The 24,035-nt window shown below is 35.2% G+C and overlaps 1 protein-coding gene across 1 annotated transcript; it reads left to right on the forward strand.

The window, feature by feature from the left end:
• The first annotated feature begins 10,082 nt into the window (after nucleotides 1–10,082).
• Nucleotides 10,083–23,229, forward strand: LOC127839482 (CUB and sushi domain-containing protein 3-like). Its single transcript, XM_052367877.1, has 11 exons — nucleotides 10,083–10,092; nucleotides 10,811–10,999; nucleotides 12,125–12,319; nucleotides 12,709–12,888; nucleotides 16,900–17,073; nucleotides 17,883–17,961; nucleotides 18,988–19,082; nucleotides 20,738–20,822; nucleotides 21,312–21,403; nucleotides 22,311–22,490; nucleotides 22,868–23,229. The coding sequence occupies exons 1-11, from the start codon at nucleotides 10,083–10,085 to the stop codon at nucleotides 23,146–23,148; spliced, it is 1,560 nt and encodes a 519-aa protein (XP_052223837.1). The 3' UTR covers nucleotides 23,149–23,229.
• Nucleotides 23,230–24,035: the final 806 nt, after the last annotated feature.

Genomic DNA, 24,035 nt, shown 5'->3' on the forward strand with positions numbered 1-24,035 from the left:
TAATGTTAATGTACTAAACTATACGCATTCGACGTCATGCTTTCGAGAAGTATCAACAATAATCGAAAACAAAGTAAGTGACGTCAACGCCATACAAGGACGTTACGTCGTTTGCCTGAAAAAAGAAAACATGCCAGAAATGTAAATCAAGATTCTGACACCACCGAGCGCTTTTGTGCGCGGCCTCACAATTTTCGACGTGCCTTCCGAAGCCATCGGAAGGTCCATTACAAATTCTCAACAATTCAATAAATAATGTTCATTTTGCTGCCTCGCTTATGAACAGCAAAGACCTATACCTATCTATATATATGTCTTTGTGAACAGAGAGTAAAAATAATCAGGTCGCTTCAAACGTTTAACCTGTTCCCAACGATTTCTCTCTGAAGCTCACCAGCCTCAGAAGCCCACACTGCTTTCAACTCATAGCCTTAAAATTGCCATTAAATAAAAACCGCTATACTAAACAGGCCAATGTCTGACAACCTTAATGCTATTCTGAAACTACCACGAGTTCTGGAACGCCATTTAGAGGCATGCAGCACTGTTAGGTCATTGAAGCTTACGTTATTACACAACGTCGCTGAAATCTGTTCAAAACATACAATCATTCGTGCTTCTTCTTTTGTGATATGTACAGCACCAATACGGGTATACATAGTATACCAGTACAATGAGCGCCTCCTAGTCAGGAAACCGGAAAACCACGAACCATTCATAATTACTTACGTACCGTACGAAGATTACATATCATATTTTCCTTGCTAAATACAGTGTGCGGGTTTGCGTGTGTGTATTTTGAAGTTGATGAGGCCATTTTGCTCCTGAGGCAGCATTATTTTTGGACCCGGAGTGTGTTCCCGCACTCCTACCAACAAACTAACGTGCTTACCAGAGCGCGTACCAAACAATGCGGTAACTAGCCAGCCGTTTCTCAATACGGTGTATGTGTGTGTGGGGGGGTGTACGTCGGAGTTTATTTACAGGTTTAGCTGCCTCTTTTCGAATTCCTTTAGTGCAGACCTGCCCACGTGATCTTTCAGGAGATTTTGTTTAAACCCAAAGTACGTCAAATCAACTCCGACACTCTGTTTTTCTCTACATTACCAAATATCCTGTTTCTCCCCTCTCCCTCATATCAAACAAAGAAGCTAGAGGATATTTCGTTGCACGTTCTGTACTTATACTGAACAACGCCTTGTTTCAAATCTGGCAGCGTCGATAGAGGCGTCTCGAGCGACCCACCGTTTTAAATTTCGATAGCAATCGTGCTTCGAACTCCTTTGTTTCTTATCCTACGGTATAAGATCACGATATTACAACTTTTTTCTATTTTTTTCATAACAATTTATGCATTTACGTAACTGTACAGTAAAGCTTTCCAGGGCCCGACAATAAAGAAATTCATACAATACATGATGGACAAAACTTTGACATAATAAAAACACAAAACAGTCCATGACGTCTGCACGTATGAATTTATAATTCAGTCTTTCACGTCGACACGTTTGCACTTTTTCAGTCTTTCACGTCTGCACGTTATAAAAAAAAGATATCACAGCTCTTAATCAATCACAAATATCTCATGTTTATAAATCCCACCGTCTCAACACAGCCTTTACTGATCCATCTTAAATATATCGATGCCTTAATATTATATCAAATTATACAATATGATTGGAAAGAGGTAACGTACCTTAAATAACGGTGCAATATTATAAAATGATGTCCATAACGAAACAAAAAAAAGTTTGCGGCGTCTCCCGGATGACGTGGCTCGATCAACACCATCCGGCAAAGGCCGCCAACCGCCCGCTGACATCCATAGTCTACGGCGGATCTGGATTTGGAGCTTCGGCCAGATCGTGGTTAACAAACCACAATCTTCCCTCGGGCCCTGAAACCCAGCACAACCTGATACACGTGACATGTATCATACACAAAACTAATAACTCAAAGACTAGATGTAAATAAACAACCAATTGATAAAAGAAGTTAGTTAGAAGCTCTATATGGCGTACATACAAAGTGATTAATTATGTTTGATAATGTAATTCAACAACATGAAATAAGATGATTCCCAATAACGCTGGAAGCTTTGATTGAACGCCTTTTATATTAATGTTATTTTTATTAACAAAAGTAAAGGTTCCAAACATAAAACATATAATAAGGGACTAGGTGAATAACCTTGTCTCACAAATCTAGATAAAGAAAATGGTTCAAATATATTATGATTTATAATAATGAATGATTTAATAAATGTATATATAACTTTAATAAAAATCAATAAATTAGGTGCAAAATTCAAAGATGTCAAAACATTTTCTGTCAACATTTAATAAAGAAATAATCACATAATTTTTAACAATTGTACTATAATTTGTGTTTACAAAAGAGAGTAGTATAAAGTTACTTCTGCGATTGTGACACATAAACTAGTTCAAAACAATTATTATAAATAATGTTCAATGCCTTACCAAATAAACCAAAGAATTTCAAGTACAATTCAATTGATAGACTGTTACTACCCGGTGATTTATTTTTATGCCAATAGCTTTTAAAGCAAATACATTTTTATCCTTATTAAACTTTAGTGACAGTATATCAATTTCTTCATTGGGAACTTTTAAGTAAATTATTTAAGATATACCATTTTAAAAATTATACAAATATATTCACTGGTGTATCATTTTAAATCACAGTTATCAAGACTTCGCTCGTGAATGTTCGTATATCATCGCGAGAAATTCACATGAAATACATTTTCAAAAAAAATAAATAAAATAAAACGAGCATTTGTATCTGGTTAAATCTATGTTACCATACCACATCTAGCGTTGAAAGTTTGGCTAATTCTATAAGGAACATTGATTTTTTAGGTTATCTTTATTTTACGTAACATTTTACTAAATAATCTCTGATTTTTAGTTTTTATGTGGCTTTAATGAAATTTTACAAACATTACAATTATTTATTTGGTGAATTACTAAGAGCATTTTTATAAATATGGTTGACTTACAGATGGAGAACTAGGAGACGTCATTATTATGTAACATTGACCAAACGGGAAATCTTGTACCAATCTGGTCACATATGAAAGGGGGACTGTTATATATTCTAATGCGGCGTTCCGATTGCGTCTCTTGTACGTATATAAAATAGATTTGAATAAAAACAACATAAAACAACAACATAACATTAACAACTACACAGTTGACTTTATTACGTAATTTCGGTGTATTCTTGTTTCGTCCGATTCATTTTAATTGTATTTGTAATGATACTGCTTTTAAATATTGCTGGCATGAATTGAATTAGTGAGTAGAAAATAATTAAAGCAATACGAATTTATAATGTTAAAAATATTTTAATGGATCAGTATCACGATAATTTGTTAAGCAGAGAATTGATTACATGTGGTGATCGGAACCACTATCTAGGCGAAAGTTTCCTATTCCAAACGCTATACATATTCACCATTGGCTGTAGATTCAGTGGTGCTCTGGTCTAAGGATAAACACGGGTGGGATCGCAGGTTCGATGTCTAGCTGTTCCACAACCAACTATACGAACTCTTAAAGCTGCAAAATCGTGCATGGCATTTCATCATCACGTTCTAAATGAAATAAACTACTTTAACGCCTCGTGCAAACGAAAAGAAAGTGAACTTTTGTTACCAAGTGTCAAGTAGTTGTTATTTGTGATATGGGACATAAGAAGTATTGTATTGTTAACTGTCTCTTAAAAAAGTATTGTTTAATGTAAAGGCTTTTGACGGTTGAGCGTATAAAATGTATTAAAATATGCATTTATACATTGTAAACTATGTACGGTATGGAGTGGGATGCGCTCGACCCTCACATACCTATTGACGAGGATAATAAAAAATATTTAACGGAAAAAAACACTATACTAGCTCGCATGTGGAATGTAACCCGGAGTGCAGTGTACAAGGTGTTGCACAAAGGGCACTAAGTTGACCCACATTCGTCTTATAAACAGGGCGAATCAGGTATCATCACAAGATTCCATGTAACCCAACAAACAAATTTTCCGTGCTCTGTGAAAAGGGGGTTGCATGTAAATGCATGAGCGTAAAGTGTCGTCCCTAATTAGCCTGTACAGTCCACACAGGCTAATCAGGGACGACACTTTCCGCATAAACTGGATTTTTGCTAAGAAGAAACTTTCTGTAAACAAAAAATACCATAAAGGCGGAAAGTGTCGCCTCTGATTAGCCTGTACCTACTGCACTTTACGCACATGCAGTAAACTCCATTTTTCACAGAGCACGGCCCATATGTTCTGAGGGCGGTGGCCATATAGAAAATTCCCGATGTACTCGATACCAATATACTTCACACACAGATTGATTCAATGTCAGAAAATTTCCAAAGTTCGATTACTTGTCTTAATTTTTTAATTGTGTTAATAACAGAATAAGGCAAATGTATTGTAATAAATATGTTTGTCGCATTCCAAACAGAATATGTGCGTGTTTTTACTGTTATTTTCACAAATGAAAAAATCAACACCTTCATAAAGATTTTTCTACAATAATTTGTTCGAACAAAAGATTAGAAAAAACAGTATATGTTCTTGCTTTTTATATGACATAATGAGGGTTTATTTCAATAGTTGGACATTAAATTTTGGAGTATAGGCACGCATGAGTGGGAGTTCCACAATACTCAAGTGTATAACCGTTGAACAACCTTCAAAATTAAATAAATAGCTCGGCTATATTTCAGAAACTGAACAGAAAATAATGATCTCTGTTATGTCTTAGGAACAAATATCTTAGCAGAATTCTCTCAATATGACAACCGGTTTCCTATATCGAAGAATTCGTCGCCTTTTAAGCGTGAAACATTTCGTCCACGTTTCCCAATAAATTTGCTCTCCGGATGATTCCTATGGCTCGAGATTAATTTCTGCCCAATTTTCATGGCTCCCGTCTGATCGTTGCCGTCCCGAGGTGCCATAAACCGATCGCGTCTTGGACATATATTTCATAAAATATTAACAAGCTGTAAAAATGACAGAATTCGAAAATAGCATTGATCCTTTAAATCACCAAAGACCAAATCAGAGGAACTTACTCCGAAAGAAGAGTAATACGATGGGAATAATTAACGCCACCGTGACAGATTGTCTCGCCAGCTCCTATTTGTAACTATATTTGCATGAAATGGATATAATCAGGACCAGATTTATTGAGATAGCTCTGTCATCGCTCGCTTTGTTCTAGACATGGTTATTGAATTGGTAAAATTGGATGAGTCTTAGATGCCTCGCTCCCTTGAAGGATGTGCTGATATTTATTTGTAATGGAACCCCTATTCGCATCAATGTGGATGTTACTTACACTCGCAGATGTAACATTCGGTAAGTCTAATTATTTATACTTTAATTTGGTTGTAATATTCAGATTATCGTGGTTCTGGATTAATTGGGTGTTTGTTGTTGTCAATATCGTATACTTAGCACTCTGTCTCTTTCCATAAATGAAGGATATAATATTGGTAATCAAATTCATCTCATGTTCTGGCGCATTTATATTTCCGCTGCTTTTTATAATATTGAAATGTGTAAAAACTATCTGAAAGCAAACTTTCTAAGTATATTAAGATGCAAAACACAAACTTAATTAACTTAAATTAAGTATACATGTACCGTGCAATTTACTGTATTGATCACATAACTTTGAATTTTGAATTGTTGCCAATCGTCGTCCTATAACTAATTTCTCATTTAAAGAGATGTTCATCGTCACATGATTATTTAATAACAAGCATATATATTATTTACCGATTCTCCATTGTTTTAACAGCCCTGAGTTGTTATTATTTTTTTACAATTTTTTGCATATTCGATGGTGTTGAATTTTTTCGGTAACACTAAAATGATTGCTGCGTTAGTTTACACAGTCATTTATTTTCAAAAGAACCATTAACTCACATTGTATTTACTGTTTAGTATTTCATTGATTTTGCAATTGTTTTACGAAATGAAAACCAATATATCGGTAGCTATGTACACTTAAACACACCATATATTAAGGTATATGCTAATTGTTTACTATTTTAATAATATCTGGATCAGTTTTGTATTCGCATGTAGTGCGTTCATTCAGAACATGTATTATTCGTTCACACTTACATAAATAAAAAATGCGGACATTTCTTGCTTAATTATTTCACGCTGAGTACTTAAGCATCATTTCCATCGACTTCGAAAGCCCATTCTAACCTAAATGCGTTTTTACGACTCCTTAAATGGGAACAAATTATTTGTTAGGCGTCTCCATAGATACGAACGAAGAAAAGCTTTTCCAGGAAATCAAATTGTTGTCTATAAATCTTGACTCATTCGAGTGAACACGTAATACAAACAATCTTATCGATATTTACATTCCAATGGTTTTCAAGTTTGCATGCACGGATATAAGTTATTATATAATAGTTAGAATTCAAAGTTAACGAGTTTTTTTATGCGCCTGTGGCATCAGTATATGAGTCGAATTCTGAGAAAACTGGGCATAATACTTGTGCGTAAAGCGTCGACCCAGATTAGCCCGTGCAGACCGCACAGGCTAATCAGGGACGTCATTTTCCGCTTTTATGACATTTTTCGTTTAAATGATGTCTCTTCTTAGCAAAAATGCAATTTAGGCGGAAAGTGTCGTCCCTGATTAGCCTGTGTGGACTACACAGGTTAATATTGGACGACACTTTACGCTCATGCATTATGCCCAGTTTTCTCATATTAGGCCCTGGAGTGTGTGTCAGCACTCCTAGTTATTATCTCACTAAAGCACGAACGTTTGAATAAATTAAAGCTGCAATTTCAAGATTTTGATTAGATAAATCAACACTATTTATAATATAATAATAATAATAATAATAATAATAATAATTGTAATAATAATAATAATAATAATAATAATAATAATAATAATAATAATAATAATAATAATGATAATAATAATAATAATAATAATAATTATTATTATTATTATTATTATTATCATTATAATTTTAAGAGTGATCTATTTTCGTAGTGGTTTGAGCTATGCGGGTTAAGGGGCATGAGTTGAACCTGATCATCCGGATGAAACTCTATCTGTCTAGTATGGTTATCACCATCAGATGCGCTGGGAGTGGGATTTCAAAACAAGTCGCTTAATATGTACACATTTTTGGACAGTTTTAGTTAACTTTGCCAGTTTCAATCTCAGTTCGGTGTGTAATAAAACCTCCTCAATGACCGTAAGAGTGATGGTTACTAACTAACCAATAAAATTGCAATATTTTTTAGAGTTAGCTGCAATGTCATATACATATACTGTGGATATCAATGTTTTAATGAACCTAACAAGTGTAACTTTGCCACTATATCTTAACTTCGCGCCAAACTTTCAAGACGGTGACCTTAGTTTAATTCATTTTTGGGTGTTTGTTAAATATTTGTTCTTATTGTCTAGTATCTTTGTTTTGTATGTCACTGTTTAGCAATTGTTTCCTTTCCGTATCAAACGACCTTATGTTATTGCAAGGTTTCTCTCCTGCGCATGCTGCTGAAGTTTCAGTTTGTTATTATTTTTAATTTGCATTAATTATTTTTATTGATTATTTATAAACATTTCAATACCCATTATACCTATTCGATTTTACGAGCAATACATATGCAGCTCATTTTCATTTACCCTTTTATAATTAAGCATCTGATTCTTGCGTTTACCATTATTACCAAATTTATGGGCAACAATGATAGTAAAAGAACAAACATCTTCAAGCCTTTTGTAAGGTGAATTGTCCACAGATTCGAGGAGAATCCAATGAACTATTATTATACACCTGTCGAAAATTCACCTTTAATTGAGCTGTAACCGGAAATGGCTTATGTATTTTACGTAACTAAGTACTAGATGCGCGTATTAAAACAGTTCCGCCGTGACTTTGAAAATAATCGTTAGAAAAAACTTCAAATAACCCAAAACATGCTTTTCGTGAATCTTTGAAATGAATATTATGTGAAACATTCACAACAAATATATCGAGTTCCCACTATTTTACAACTGAACAACCTTCTATGAAATCGTAGTTCATTATACAAGCGTAGTATACAAAAAGCTTCACATTTTTATTTTCAACAATATTATTATCTCTCAAATGGGCATTAACTAACCCCTTAACGTATTTAAATTAATAATACTATATTATTCATTCATTTTACTTATTACTCATTACTAAAATCTTTTTTAAGAACACAGATAAAAATGTCCGCCTCAACGGCAAAATCAACTCGAATGCGAGTAACTCTAATTTATTTTATACAGAATTACTCGTGGAGTTTGTTTGATATATTTCCAACGAATACTCCATGGGATCATGGATGCGATTTTCGACTCACGGAACAAACTCCATTAAGTATAAGCGTAATGAAATTTTACCTGCGTAAACCATATGATGAACTTCTATGGATGACACGTGACCAATAGCCAAATAGTATTTTACAGTCGTAAAATACACAAACAATTAATTAAAGTGGCCTTTTCAAGTTTTGGTAAATTGACAAAATAAAACAATTGTTTCAGATTCGCAAATTTCCTTTGTAGTTATTATATTTGTGAGGAAACAGTATTACTGAACATTTACCATGCTCTAAAATAACCATTGTGTGCATCTTTTGACTATAAAAACCTGAAAATTAGAAAGCGTTGCAACGCGAAACGGTCGAATAATTTGAAGAGTATATGTTGTCGTTATATTTTGTGATATTACAAGGATTGCTTTTATAAAGTATAACATACATCACTCATTGTATGAGCACGGATCGCCGAGTGGTCTCAGCGTTTTGTTTTTTTACTGCAGGGCTCCAGGATCAGTGGTTCGAGCCCAATTGAGGATTTCATTTTTTTCTTTCTTTTATTTTATTCTTTTTTTTTAAACGTACGTCCATCCACTTATAGTGTCCATTCCAGAGCATTCGGGGTTTAAACCGGTTTGATCATTTAACAATAGGTCAAGAGGAGTTGCAATTATTCATTTACAGCGTACAACAGCGCCCCATGTCAGCAGCGTCACTCTCTATTGCCGGTGGGCCGACAGTGCCAAAGGTCCTGTGTTGACGATAGTGACTGTCGGTCAAAGCGGAAATCGTGTCTGTGTGACGGCGTTTGTGGCCTAAGCTGCATTCGGCACGGTCAGTATCCAAACTGCCAATATATGAGTCGCGTTCTGAGAAAACTGGGCTTAATGCGTGTGCGTAAAGCGTCGTCCCAGATTAGCCTTTTGCAATCCGCACAGGCTAGTCAGGGACGACACTTTCCGCTTTTATGGTATTTTTAGTTTTAAGGAAGTCCCTCCTTACTGAAAATCAAATTTAGACGGAAAGTGTCGTCCCTGATTAGCCTGTGCGGACTACACGGGCTAATCTGGGACGACACTTTACGAACATGCATTATGCCCAGTTTTCTCAGAACGCGACTCATATTTTTTTCCTATTAGAAAATCTTCTAAAAATCAAGGGTTGTTCGGAAAGTTGTGCAAACTTGTATAGCATTAAGCTCGAACACCGTCGTGAAAACTGTCTTATCGTATAATTCATAATTCGAAATGTTTTATATTTGATATTCATGAGCAACAACCATACCCCGAATATTCGCGTCAGTATTATTTATGCAGAGCTCTGTTTTCAAGAATCAGTGGTACATAACGTTCAAGTTTATGCAAACAAAAACAAATATTAAATACACACAGACGGCATATTAACGTTAACATGTTAACAAGTTTGAGATAGGTACACTAACCGTCATTATGCGACTCAAATAATGCTTTAAACTGCCAAAATAAAATAGTGAAAGAAAAGATTTTTATTAATAAGTCTCCATCCATTAATTGGATGTTTTGAATAATAAGTTTAACTTTGTGTACAAACGAATTGTGCTATGATGAATTATTTAATTACCCCTAATTATTACATAAGGACGGTTAGTGTACTTGTCTCAAACTTGTTTTATCAAAGCTTAAACGACCATGTCGCTTTACCAGTACTTAGTGCGTACATGAAACTATATGCCAACAAGTGAGACATGAAAATAGACGTGGAAAGAGAATCGCCGTACAACCATATCCATACCATACAAATATTAGTTATGTATTGCTTTGAAAAAAAGTAAAAATACCCCCCCCCCCCCCCCCCCCCCCGGTACATGCATATCGTTTAATCTTTTTTTTGTAAAATCGAATTAGATTCAACAAAACAAACAATTAGATGCCAAGATGTAATATATTTTAAACACAAAAGCAATACAATAAGCAAAAAACATGTTTTAAAAATATTAAGCGCACGTGCTCATAACGTCGTTTGTAACATGTCAAACGACAAAAATCATATTAATTCCCGCTAAAAATGCAGCGTCATGGCGATTTCTATTTATTATTTATTTTTATAATCGGGGACGTAGAAGTATGATAAATAAAAAACAGGTTACTGTCTGATCTTTTTGTAATATATCAGGCTCGACACGAATAATATAACGGCTCGGCAAGCCTCGCCTTTATATTATTCTAAGCCTCTCCTTATAATATATTGCAAAAAGATCAGGCAGTAACCTGTTATTCTCTATATACTTTAGCACTAATGACTACGGTGTTATTTAGTATATTTTATGCGTAGTGTTTGTTTATCTATGGCAATGTTAACGATTTTAAATAAATGGTCACATATTTGTAACGAAACCATAGTTGAGAAGAGATTTAGTTTTTCTTGGCAAAAGCCGGATCGGTCTATTTTTCGACAGGCCAAACGTGCGAGCCTCTTCCGGAAGTGTCTAATGGAAAGGTGTTCGTAGAGAACGTCAATTTCGGCGCTATTGCCCGGTACGTCTGCGAGGCCGGTTACAAACCACGCGGCGATCAGGCGAGGGTGTGCCAGGGAGATGAGAAGTGGAGCGGAGTGGCACCCCAGTGCCTGCTGGACTATCACATAGGTAAGAACTCATTGACTAAGCCTTTACTGAATTGGTGTAATTGAATATTAATAAACCTACTATCCTTATTTAATGTGACTGTGAAAAAGTCTTTAGACCTTAGCACAAATGTGTAAACGCTTTTTTATCCTATTTCCATATGAAAATCGATAGCATAACAACGATCGTATGAACTTGAGCTCTATCCTATCGCTATTTTAGATTAGATTTGTTTGTTTTTTTTAAATTGGAGAATCTGTTTTTGTCAACTTCGGGAAAACAAAATCGTCAAAAACTGCGATATGCTAATTTGCAATGTATTAATGGAAAAAGGCAGGAAATAATAGGATGAATAGAATATTATGCAATCCTTGCGCTACCATGATGGTTCTATGCCTCGAATGATAAACTTGATCTTTATCCAACACTCACATAATATTTTATATTTATCATACCGCTACATTTATATCTGTCTGATATAGCACTGCCTGATTTTTTTTTATCAGTTCAAAAGGATGTTCATATTTCAGTCGATTATAGGAGGTAGGTAGGTAGTTCTCGGAATCAACCATAATAATGTTAGTAAATACAAATTGCCTGTAACGTAGTTAAGAAATCATTGACTACGACATAGGTAAGGACTCATTGACTATTAAGACAAGTAGTGGAGCGTACGGTAGCTCGACTTCCTTATATACTTTATTCTAGGTTTAGGCTCATGAAATATTTATGGTTTTCTCCCACGTTACATAGAGAAATACATATGTTTCACGTTAAAATATTAACTCAAGAAAACTAATGTATCGAGAATGTCATTTATATTACGTGTGTGTTTTGTTTTGTTCGACAAATAATTTAAATAGTTGTGCGCGGTCCGTGGTTTTAGGTGTATTTGTAAGCAATCATTCTTTACATACTGCTCTTTAACTATTTCGGGCTGGGGACTGAGGCGTTGTACCGAAGTACACTATGATAACATTCTTAATGTTTTCCACATTAAATCTTACCGTTTTCAGTTCAAAATATTGCTGTTTTGACAAGAATATCGAGTAGGTTGTTGGCTGAACAATAAATCAGTAAGCATATTTTAAGTTGTTGCCATAACTAAAACGTTGTTCTAATAACATCCTTTCGCCGTTCTGGTAGAAAAAGTGGCATGCGGGCAACCACCGGAAGTCGTGAACGCGGTCCACAACGGACATCCGGACCGGAAGTCATACGAGCTGGGAACCATGCTTCAGTACGAGTGCTTGTCCGACTTCGCCAAAAGCCGGGACGCAGTTGTGCGAGCGTGGTGTGTGGGTGGTGGGGTGTGGGTGGGACCCACAATGACATGCTCCAGTAAGCGGACCGCATGTATTTTATATAAGCAGCGCTCTGAGAAAACGGTGCTAAATACATGTGCGTAAAGTGTCGTCCCAAATTAGTCTCTGCAGTCCGCAAAGGCTAATCCGGGACGAAACTTTCAGACTTAAGTGGGTTTTCTATAAAAAGATACTTTCTTTAAACGAAAAATATAATAAAAGCGGAAAGTTTTTTAACAATTGATATAAACTAATTGCTTCACCTACTGTCCTATAATACCTTTTCTAAAAATGTAAAACATTAGTATTCTACTGGATGTTCAAAAAGATTTGAAGCAAGAACCGTGTTTTCAAAAATTCGTTTTAATCTAATAAAGTATCTTCAAACATTTTTTCAGTCATTTTGATCACTTCCGAATGTTACAGACGCCGGATGCCCACAGATGGCGGATGTCGCGAACGGACGGGTTGAGCAGCCGACGGAAAACGTCGTCGGCAGTCGGGCGGCCTTCCATTGCGATCCGGGATACTTCCTCACGGGAAGACCGGAAGTCACTTGTCAAGGACGCGGTAAATGGGACGGTGAACCCCCTACCTGCGAGAAAGGTAAGCGCGTTTCTTATAACTCCTGTAGCTCGTACTTTTTGTCCTGGGAAACGGGTCTTCAGGCATGTGCTTTAATATTAGCCTGTGCAGTCCTCGCAGTCTAATCAGTGACGACACTTTCTAAGTAGACGTGATTTTTGTTAAGAAGAAACTTCCTATAAACAAAAAATGCCATAAATGGGGAAAGCGTTGTCCCTGATGAGACCGTGCGGACTGCACAAACTTATCTCAGACACTACTTTACGCACATGCCCAACACCATTTTTTCCATAATGAGGCTGGTAATTACGTTATTTGCTGTTTGATTGACATATGTGTCTTGTTCTGAGAAAACTGGGCTTAATTCATGTGCGTAAAGTGTCGTCCCAGATTAGCCTGCGCAGTCCGCACAGGCTAATCAGGGACGACACTTTCCGCTTTAATGGTATTTTTAGTTTCAAGGAAGTCCCTCCTTACCGAAAATCAAGTTTAGGCGGAAAGCGTCGTTCCTGATTTGCCTGTGCGGACTGCACAGGCTAATCTGGGACGACACTTTACGCACATGCCTTATGGCCAGCTTTCACAGAACAAGACACATATGTGAATCAGAGGGACTACCTTATGATAATATTAGTTTTATTTAAAATCTTCATTATGTAAAAGACGTCTTTTTTCTTATGCAATTACGCCTATCCATTACTCCGAACTCAGCAGATAAGGCTAGCTTTGTTGTTAACTGAAAACTTAAGATCACATATTATAACATTTATTATAAAAACCTGTTATATATTTTTGTTGGAAATTTTATTTTTAATTTGTTTACTCATTTATAAATGATAATCAACTAAAACAAATCGAATAAATAAATGTAATATTTCTCGGAAAATTGTCTAGGTATGGTACCTTCTTAACTCATTTATGCCTAGTGAACTCTCCCATCCTTCTCAATTGGATCAATCTATTTCCAAAATTAGGGATGTCTAGTATATTTATTTCTATATTTAGAATATTTCTTACAGAAATTCCTATAAGCAAACAGCGCAGACCCTGATGAGACGCCGCATCATGCGGCGTCTCATATGGGTCTACGCTGTTTGCCAAGGCCTTTTTTCTAGACGCTAGGCATAACTAGGTTAAACATATATACAGTTCAGTGTGAAGTTAATATCTACATACTATTTAATATTCCGTAAACGTCATGTATTCATGTCCTTGAAGACTCTTGATATGCGAATCTATACAAATGTATTACTTAAAGTACTAGCCAAATATATGCAAAATGAACCGTCGGCTACATCAGCAGGAAAAAAATCATTTTACACCATGCGGTCCTTTATTTATGGCAGCAGAACAGCTAACAGCAGAAATCAAGTCAAACACAAAATGGGGGAAAACGTACACTTTAACGATTCAAACCCTTCAGGAAATTATTTCCATGACAATATTTGAATAATATTTCTAAAATAATTTCTCATCGACAATTATTTCCCAGCAAAATTCTCCCTCGATTCGGCGCTGATTAAATTTAGTGATCGCCATCAGCGCACTTGACATAGGCCGGAAATTAACTGTTCACTCGAGTGGGGACCTTAATTTGATAATCACTAACTTGTATCCCTACATTTCAGCCAGGGTCTGCAGATTTTGATGGAATGATGAAGCGTCGTCGTTTACAGAAATAATTGTTTTCGGACTGTAATTTAGAAAACGTGTATAATGCTCTGTTTAATATTCAGTGTTTTGCACATGACTATCTCTTGTATACCTTTATTATCGTCATTAGAATCCCCATCGTCGCACCATCGTCACCATCGTCACCATCGTCAACGTCGTCGTCGTCGTCTTCATCATCATCATCATCATCATCATCATCATCATCATCATCATCATCATCATCATCATCATCATCATCATCATCATCATTACATAAAAATACGTTAAAAACATCAGTAGCATATATCGTTTGTATTGTTATTGAAAACATGCGACGCAAATTTTGTTCTATTGTAGGAAAATCATCAAATATATCTATTATATCTATAGAACACTATTTTTGTAGCCCTATGCCATTTAAAGCGATCTTTTCACGGTTTGGTAAATTGACAAAATTGAAAAAAGTTGTTTAAGATTCGCAAATTTTCGTTATATGTATGATATTTGTGAGGAAACAGTATTGCTGAACACTTACAATAGTCCAATATAGTCATTATATGTATCTTTTGACGATTTGAAAACCAAAAAATTATAAAGCGTTGCAACGCGAAACGATTGAATAATTTGGAGAGTTCTGTTGTTGTCGTTAAAATTTACGAAACTACGAAGATTGCTTATATTAGGTATAAAATACTTAATCTGTTTATACCCGGCGGTATAGCCGAGAGGTCTTATGCGTTTTTACTTCAGACTAACTCCAGGACTCCGGGGGTCACTGGTTCGAGCCCTGGTACCGGCTACTTTTTTTCCTTTTTTTTAAAATTTTATTCTTGATTTTTTACTGGAGCTTTTAAGATCCAATGTTTACATTTATCAATATAAAGCATTTAATGACAAACTTCAAAATATGCCAAAATCTGTGAAAGGCCCCTTTAAGGCAATATACCAATAGTCGATATATTTAATCACGTGCACGTGCTCTTTCCAGATATGGTTCTAATGTTTTAAAATATGAAATACTATGCAAGTATCACTGTTGGATATCTCCAGCATTTTGACGACTGCGTATATAAGTGCATGATTGCGACTTTTGTTTGTATTATTTCCAAGTAGCACGTGTCCAGGAGTACCTCTTAATGTTTATTCTCATACATAATGTATTTGCGATTTACCAACGAGCGTGTATTTACATATTGGATTTGTTGTAAATGGAAAGTAATCCTCAAACAACAGATAGAAGGAGTGTTATTTTACTCGAGGAAATACCCAAGTCTATCTATGTACTTGCTCTTTTAAGAAATGCCTCAGGAATAGTCGTTTTCAGTGATGTGCCAAACGCCACCAGATGTCGACCACGCAGTCCATGATCGCCACCCAGAACAGATTCTATTCACTTCCGGTTCACAGGTGACTTACACATGCGCACATGGATATTCTGCAGATGGCGATGCGCGCGCAACTTGCGGCGGAAATGGCGAATGGCTTGAGCTGACTCTGATGTGCACACGTTAGGGTTTTGTAGTTATATCTTTATGGTTCGCCAACATTTACCCGATAATTTATGAAATTTATAGATGGGTCCACTAATCCCAATGGCATCGAATAAGTCTGCAATATTGTCAAATACCTGGAAAATCTTTATAATGATATATTATGCAATTTTGGCAACAGCTGAAGAGAATGATAAACTTATCTGTTTTGAAGCATTGACTTTACACGTGTTAAGTGTCACCTAAATTCATGGTCAGTTACACTATATTGGGGATATTCTTTTATATATTTAAGTCGATTCTAGCTTGAGACAAGTATGATTCATCATGACGGTAATTTTAACACGAATGCATTTGATCAATGTCGGGTCAGTGGTGACGGTATGAAATTGATCTTGAAAGTGTTATTGGTACTTTGTATTAAACACATCACAAAAGGGTATACATTTGTATGATATAGATATTTAGATGTCACGAGTTATTCTAACAAAGAATATTTAAAACCATAAAAATGTATATATATATGACATTCAAATGCATAATACAGTATACACTAAACAATAAATAGACTGACATCATAATTGACATGTTTTGCAACATAGTATATGTATAATACATTATTATTCTAAATAGTAAGTAGCGGGTCGCAGCAGAATTTTCCATACTCTCACAGATGCTGATCTTGTACAATACTCCACGTTCTAATCTTAGCCACATGTGCTCACCAAGTCATTTTTTTATTCCATATTACCCATATTGAAGCCACGTTTATCAATACGTGAAAAAGTATCAGATACACTTAAGTCATTGAATGAAAGTACTGATTAATACAGTTCCGTATATTTATGTTCTTTACTTGAAATCCTATTTGTAAATTGCATGTTCTTAGCTAGGAGTTGCGGACACCCAGGCGATATCGAAAACGGCTGGCGTACCGGATATGCCTTCACATATCCAAACCGGGTCAACTACTACTGTCACGAGGGTTTCCTTCCACATGGGGCCAACTTCCGGGATTGCCAGGCAAACGGCACATGGGCGGGACAGGTCCCGAAATGTGAACGTGAGTTATCATTCACGAAGCATGCAGTAGGGTGTAGAATATAACTCTAGTGATCAGAAACATATACTAAAGTTGTGATAATTCAACACGTGTAATTCTGATGCTTTTTACGTGTATTTCATATTAATGGTTTAACTCTAAGAGCAGTAAAGAATTCTTTATGAAACTAAATTGAAGTTAAACACTTCCGCCATTATGTCATCATGTAAACGAATATCATCAAAATGATTATTATTCGGACGCTGTACAAGTTAATGCTTTGCTAAATCTTTAATAGTAAAGCATTTCAGAACAAAATAGAAAAAGAAGTATATATTACTTTGCGATTGGATCTTCTATTGATAAACAAACATAACATAACACCAGACAATTTGGTCCTTACATGTAATTAATATAGACTGAAGGCAACATCGTGAAATATGTTTACTATGATACGAAGTACTTAACTACCATTCTTTAAAGGGTATGGTTTACAATTTAGTACAAGAGTCTTTGTCTATAAAACTGGAATTTAAAATAGCAGCTAGTTTAATCTTTCAATATTGTTCTTTTCAAAACGGCGACCGCAAAATCGTACTTCATTTTAGTGTGCATTATTTTATTCAAAATAAATTAAAATTGTATGTAAACCTTTAAGTAATCGTTCTTCGTATAATTACCTACAACAAAACCTGCATAAACGATGAATTTACCAAAGACAAGGACAAACATACATAAACTGAATACAATTAACAGCCAGTTAACAAGTTCCCTTTTGTTTCTCCTGAATTCCTAAAAAACTGAAAAGCTGCTCATTAAATGTATTGCAGCGGTTTCTTGTCCTCAAATGTTTGCTCCAACACTCGGGAGGATGTACGGCACCGGGAACACGTTTGGTACCGTTATAAGGTAACGCAAGTACTTTATATTGTTTGTTCGCTTGTTTTCACTAATTAACAGTTACATCACGGCGGTCGGTGAATCTACTTACACTGTTCGTGACGAAATGCTTAATGAGTTTATGCCATTTCCAAATCGAAATGTGTTTTATATATATCATATAATTAATATATAATACTTTTTCGTTTTAGTTGATTATATAGTTTAATTGTGTATGATTATCTTAAGAAATCAAGCGATTAATTGATATATCATACGCATTTGACACTACATGTATATGATATATTCAAAGTGTCCTTTAGCAGGTTATGTATTTTGCACAGTTTTTGCGGGTAATTTGTGTGACAATCATAAATACATCCGTATTTGAAGATTGATTTAAATAAAATCATACACACTTTAACTGGGATGCGTGAAAAGTCGTCTTTGTTTATAAACAATATTAATTACCTTAGTGGCAAAGTGACATTTTGCAAATAGATGGAAATAAGACAATACGTATGATTTTTAAATTGATGGAAACAACAAAAGACTTATGTCCTATATACAATTATCTTGAGAATACCAAAACGATTCAAACTTTTACATGTGCTTTATTCTAAATCAGCAGTATTTTTTCAAAAACGGCAAGTAATGATCTGAATTTCATAATCAAATACAACAAATCCTTAGACGGGGAATTCAAAGACGCAATAACATCTTCAACAAAATAACAATAACTATTACAAAACGTATAATCTTTGAAAATATTTAAAAAAGCACACAACAGAAATACATTGTTTACTATGGCAAATGTGCTTAGTCTTAGTTAGAAAATTGCAAATTTGTTACACAATAATAATTGCGTGCTTCTCTTCTTTGATGTTAATATAATAATTCCAATTTATAGATTAAACACATCTGACCTTGATGCGATTGTGGGAACAAAACTAGCTTGTACCTATTATATAAGATGTATATTGGGCGTAACATCATTACGCTATACACTATATTTTGTGTATGAATCTTTCATTCATGCTTCCAATATTCCCACAGATTCGAGTGCGATCTACAACACCGGGTTGTTGGTTCGAGCGAACGGCGTTGTCAAGCCGACCGGACCTGGAGTGGAACTCCCACAAGATGTGAAGGTATTTCTATGTGTGTTGTTTCAAAACATTATTTTCCTTCCCCGCTGCAAATCATGGCCTATACTGTTATCTTGTGTATTAAAAAGTATTGAATATCGTTACTATAAATAGTCGTTAGACGGTTAATGTAATTAGCAAGAAACTGACGCGACAAGCCTGCGGTTATTTGGGTCTATTGGGCCAATATACTCGTATTGGCCCATTGGACGAATTTTCATACCTGAATAGATCTGAACAAATGGTGCTCACGTTCATTCCTAGCCAACAGTAATAAATAGAATTAAAACACAATCAACGAAAGTGTCTAAATATTGATAATTAAACGTACCACACATTTGGGATAATTAAGATATCGATTGCATCTGAAACTGTATTTTAGATTAGCTTTAACATGAGTCATGACAAAACAAATTCAGTAAACAAAAATCTTTTTTAAGGAAAACTTTAATCCAACGAATAAAACAATACAATTACAACGATACGCAGCTTTATTTTTCCAATTTCTGTTCTTCCTCTTTATTTTGAGCCACACTTTGTTTTTGGAAATGTTTGTTAACCATTCTGATAAAAAAGCAATACGAAATCGAAAGAAATGTCGGAGAGATTTATTTTATTCCATAAATGTTCCAATTTAGCATAAAACACAGACAATCCGTTCATAAAACACAGACAATCCGTTCATAAAGCACAGACAATCCGTTCATAAAACACAGACAATCCGTTCATAAAACACAGACAATCCGTTCATAAAACACAGACAATCCGTTCATAAAACACAGACAATCCGTTCATAAAACAAAGACAATCCGTTCGTCGCACTAGTTCTTAATGCACGAAAGTCCACAAAAGTGATTTTGATAAAATCGCTTCAAAAGTTTTGAAATAACAAACCATGTATTATAAAACAAGATATCTTTATAAAATGTTGACAGGTGGTTGAGATGTATGCAATCTGTCAATATGCAAAAGTTAAAGAGAATTGCTTTTTAAATAAAAAAAAGTTACATTAATTCATTTTTTTTTTAATCCGTCGATTTGTGCAATATATAATGCACATAAAAGTAAGTAAAGTAAATATTAAATTAAGTGAAGGGACACAATAGGATGAAATGTCATACTTACAATAGCCAACGGCAGAGATGACCAAAGGCCCTCGGGCCGTTATGTCGGCAGCGGGCCGATAATAGACGTCCGTCCAAGCTATGCCGTCTGTTATTGTCTAAAAAATAAACCGCTTAATCACACAATTGTATCATATTGAATGCAAACTAGTTAAAGACTGGACACGTCTTAGCTCTATATTATTTTCCATATAAGCAGGTGAACTGCAGATTTGATATGATAATGCTTTTTTAGAAATAAGAGTCCGTTTAGCCTTTACAAACGCTGACATATGCTCTTCATCTTTATGTCTAAAATGGGGTTAAGAACTTTCTTTGACCCTGCGTGTGCTGATAGCCAAATAATAGCTAGTTATTAAGGTTTTTTAGAGAGATGCTTCATGTACTATAAACTATGTTTGTGGAGGAAGAAATTAAAAATCTCATAACAATCAACGAACTGCGAAACCAACAACATGACAAAGAGGCTGCTGACGTGCGTGCATCAACTATTGTTGTTATAGTAACGATAACAACACGGTATATGTTTTGCAGAAATAAACTGCAGATGGCCAGGGCCCTTTTACAACGGGTACCTGATCGGAGGAAACACCAAAGTTGGCTCAATAATCTTCTACAGGTGGTCTCTCTCAAATATTTAACTGTTCCAATATCAATGACACATTAATTGTTTGTATTGAATCCCAAACTTGCCGTATGAATGGATTGTACCCTTGTACAATATTTATTATAAGTACTTAAATGTAAATGACAATAACAATAACCTAGGGAATATGTTCGTTTAATCCATTGACCGAAATATGTAAATGGTTCATTGTAAAATGTTCTTGCTATCAATAGCACGAACGAGTTTGCTAACGCAGACTTTTCATATTCAACAATATGTTATTTTCCTCACCGTGGGAGCGTTCTTTAGATTTCCCCCAAAAGTACTGGTTCTAGGCCCAGGAAACAGACTCGATAGCGTTCATATAAGCCTTAGGCTTTCGATGCAATCGAACTAAAATATAAAGGTTAAAACGAACAATATATATTACATTCTAAACGATCATGAATACGGGAAAGGAAATAATTCGAGGCGATCCAACATCTCTTAATTATTTTTCAGCTGCAAGACGCACGCCACGTTCGATGGTCACGCATTCCAGACGCGCTGCCTGGAGACGGGGCAGTGGTCAGACCCTCCACCAATCTGCTGGAGTAAGAAGTTTGACTTTGTTTACTGTTCATTGTTAAGCGTATTTGCATAACATATTTTGTATATAACACATTTATTTTAACAACGCAAATAGATACAATGTTAAAACACCACAACAAAGGTGTGAATTTAATGCGTAATGCAAGATAGGTATGGTCTTTATGCTAACAATCTTTAATTATTTTTTGTTGATAAAATAGTAAATGATATGATACAGATTATTTAAACGTCGTAGATTAGGTCATTATTACCTGTAATTTTGAAAGACGAAAAACATCAAGACAGATATTTTTGTTCCAATAGTTTTAAATTGCACACAAATGATCGGTTGTCTGTACAATTCATAAAAAACATAATCAAAGGGTCGAAGCTGAAAACCGTCAAATCCTCATTGTTGGACGTTTAACCGAGTAAAAACAAGCTAGTTACGCGTTTTAGTAATAAGAACTTGTAAAAAAATGTAAATATCTACACACGAAATACACAGAAACTTAATTTATGCTATGAATTTATTTATTTTCTTAAAAGTAATTGTATGAATTCAAGGATTTTCTTAAATGTGTTTCCAAAGGGGATACAGGCCTTGTACACCTTATCCTTTAGACCTATCAACACCTCTGTTTTACAGACCAATGCCAGGTGCCCGATATCCCTAGTGCCACGATTCTAAACGTTCAACCTGACATCTGGGTCAACCATAACACTACACTGGAATACCGCTGCAAAACAGGATTTCGAACCCAAGACGACCACTTGCGCATGCGTTGTGAAAATGGAAGTTGGTCAGCCTCTCCTGTGTGTTTACCAGGTAATTGTTTTCATTGTCTTTGAAGTCAGGAACGATCCGTGGTGTATGATGTCTGGCACCAAGGGAAGATTCACACTAGTTTGTATTGATTTGTTTTCAAGCCCCATGCAGTCAACAACCACCGCACGTTCACAATGGTATGCGAGTGTTCTTTGGAAACCAAGATGGCGACCAAGCAAGATATATTTGTTTCCCGGGTTACCGATTAGCAGGAATAAATGGCACATATTTGACGTGCAGTTTGGGCCATTGGGTCGGAGGAAGTCCGTATTGTGAAGAATGTAAGATCTGTCGCGATCATTCAATGCATCTTTGTGTACTGGAACTTCTCTAACTTACAATCCATAGCTGTTCTTTAAGAAATAATAAACGTACGTTTGTTATTAATTTAATGCTCTCGAAAAAAAAAATTCGAAAAATGTATTATTAATGTTGTTGAGCAATAGTTCAATTATTTTAAAAGAATTTATCGTTCACATTCTACCAATTTTAATTTAAATATATGTGAAAAAGAAAATGTCAAAAATCTATAGTAAACATTTGGGCAGTTTATAGAATGTGATTAATAATACGCGTCATATTTGCATGGCTTTGTTTTAAATTATTTATCTTCTTTGTATTTAAAATGTAATTGTATTTTGGTGGTCATTTCATACAGATTATTGTCCTAACCCAGGGAGCATTTCGCATGGCAAAGTGTTGAAGAAAATTGATAACACCTTGATTGCACCATTTGAGTCCTATATCAAACGAATAAAGCATGGTCACAAGCTCGTATTTCAATGTCACGTGGGATACACGTTAAAGGGTCCGGGAGGTGCAACGTGCGTAGATGGCGTGTGGCAGCCACCGATAGCTGACTCAGAAGAAATTTGTGCTGTAGCAATTCATCCACCTTTCAGAAATCTCTGGAAACCAATAAGAAATAAGAGATTATGATAAAGAATATCACAGAAGGAACATAATAAATAAGGTTGAAAACGATGGTATGTGCACAAAATAGAAAATTAAAAAATAAACCAATTTACCGAGGGACAAGTTTCGATTGACAATGCGGTTACTGATATAGAAAGCCTTGACTTTATTTGACAGCGATTTCTTGTAAAAACATCCATTTACCGTAAACGATAGTTATATGATATTAACATGAGATCGCGTGGTTATAATCCATTAGTGCACTAACAAATAAACCACTGAGATTGAAAACAATATAACAATTAGACTATATGAGGGCAGTTGTATGAAATGTTCAAATGACATTCATATTGGCGACTACGATTGGTCACTGTGGTAGGCAAGTTACCAGCTTTAAATGACGATCATTTGTTATCCCCTTAACACCAGATGTAGTAACCGATTGTGTGTGAGTGTGAATGTCAGAGTTTATTTACAGGTCATCGCTGCGTCTTCACGACTACCTTATGTGCTGACCTGTAGTAGTAACCGATTAAAAATTGAAGACGTTAATATGGCCGCGTAGAAGGACTCTAAGGAAGAACTCAAGCTTGAGAGATTGAAACAAGTAAAACTTCTTCGAAGGAAATAAACAAAGACTAAAGCGGAATGTAAATCCGTGCTTTTTATTGAGTATGTTTTATCAAACATTGAATATTACAAGATGTTTTAAAAAATTCCAAAAGACCTTTAGTAAAACGTTTGTTTCACAAAGAAAATACAACACTTGCCAATATATTATATTTTATAATTTTATAATTTTTCAAAAGCATGTTTACTTTCGAGATATTTTGTTCATTGATAAGTGGTCGGGGTGGTATTTGTTCGTTAAGGTATTCCGCGAGGATCTTCAAACTGAAGAACATTGCCTC

This window comes from Dreissena polymorpha, chromosome 7, assembly GCF_020536995.1.
Source record: "Dreissena polymorpha isolate Duluth1 chromosome 7, UMN_Dpol_1.0, whole genome shotgun sequence".
NCBI classification, from domain to species: Eukaryota; Metazoa; Mollusca; class Bivalvia; order Myida; family Dreissenidae; genus Dreissena; species Dreissena polymorpha.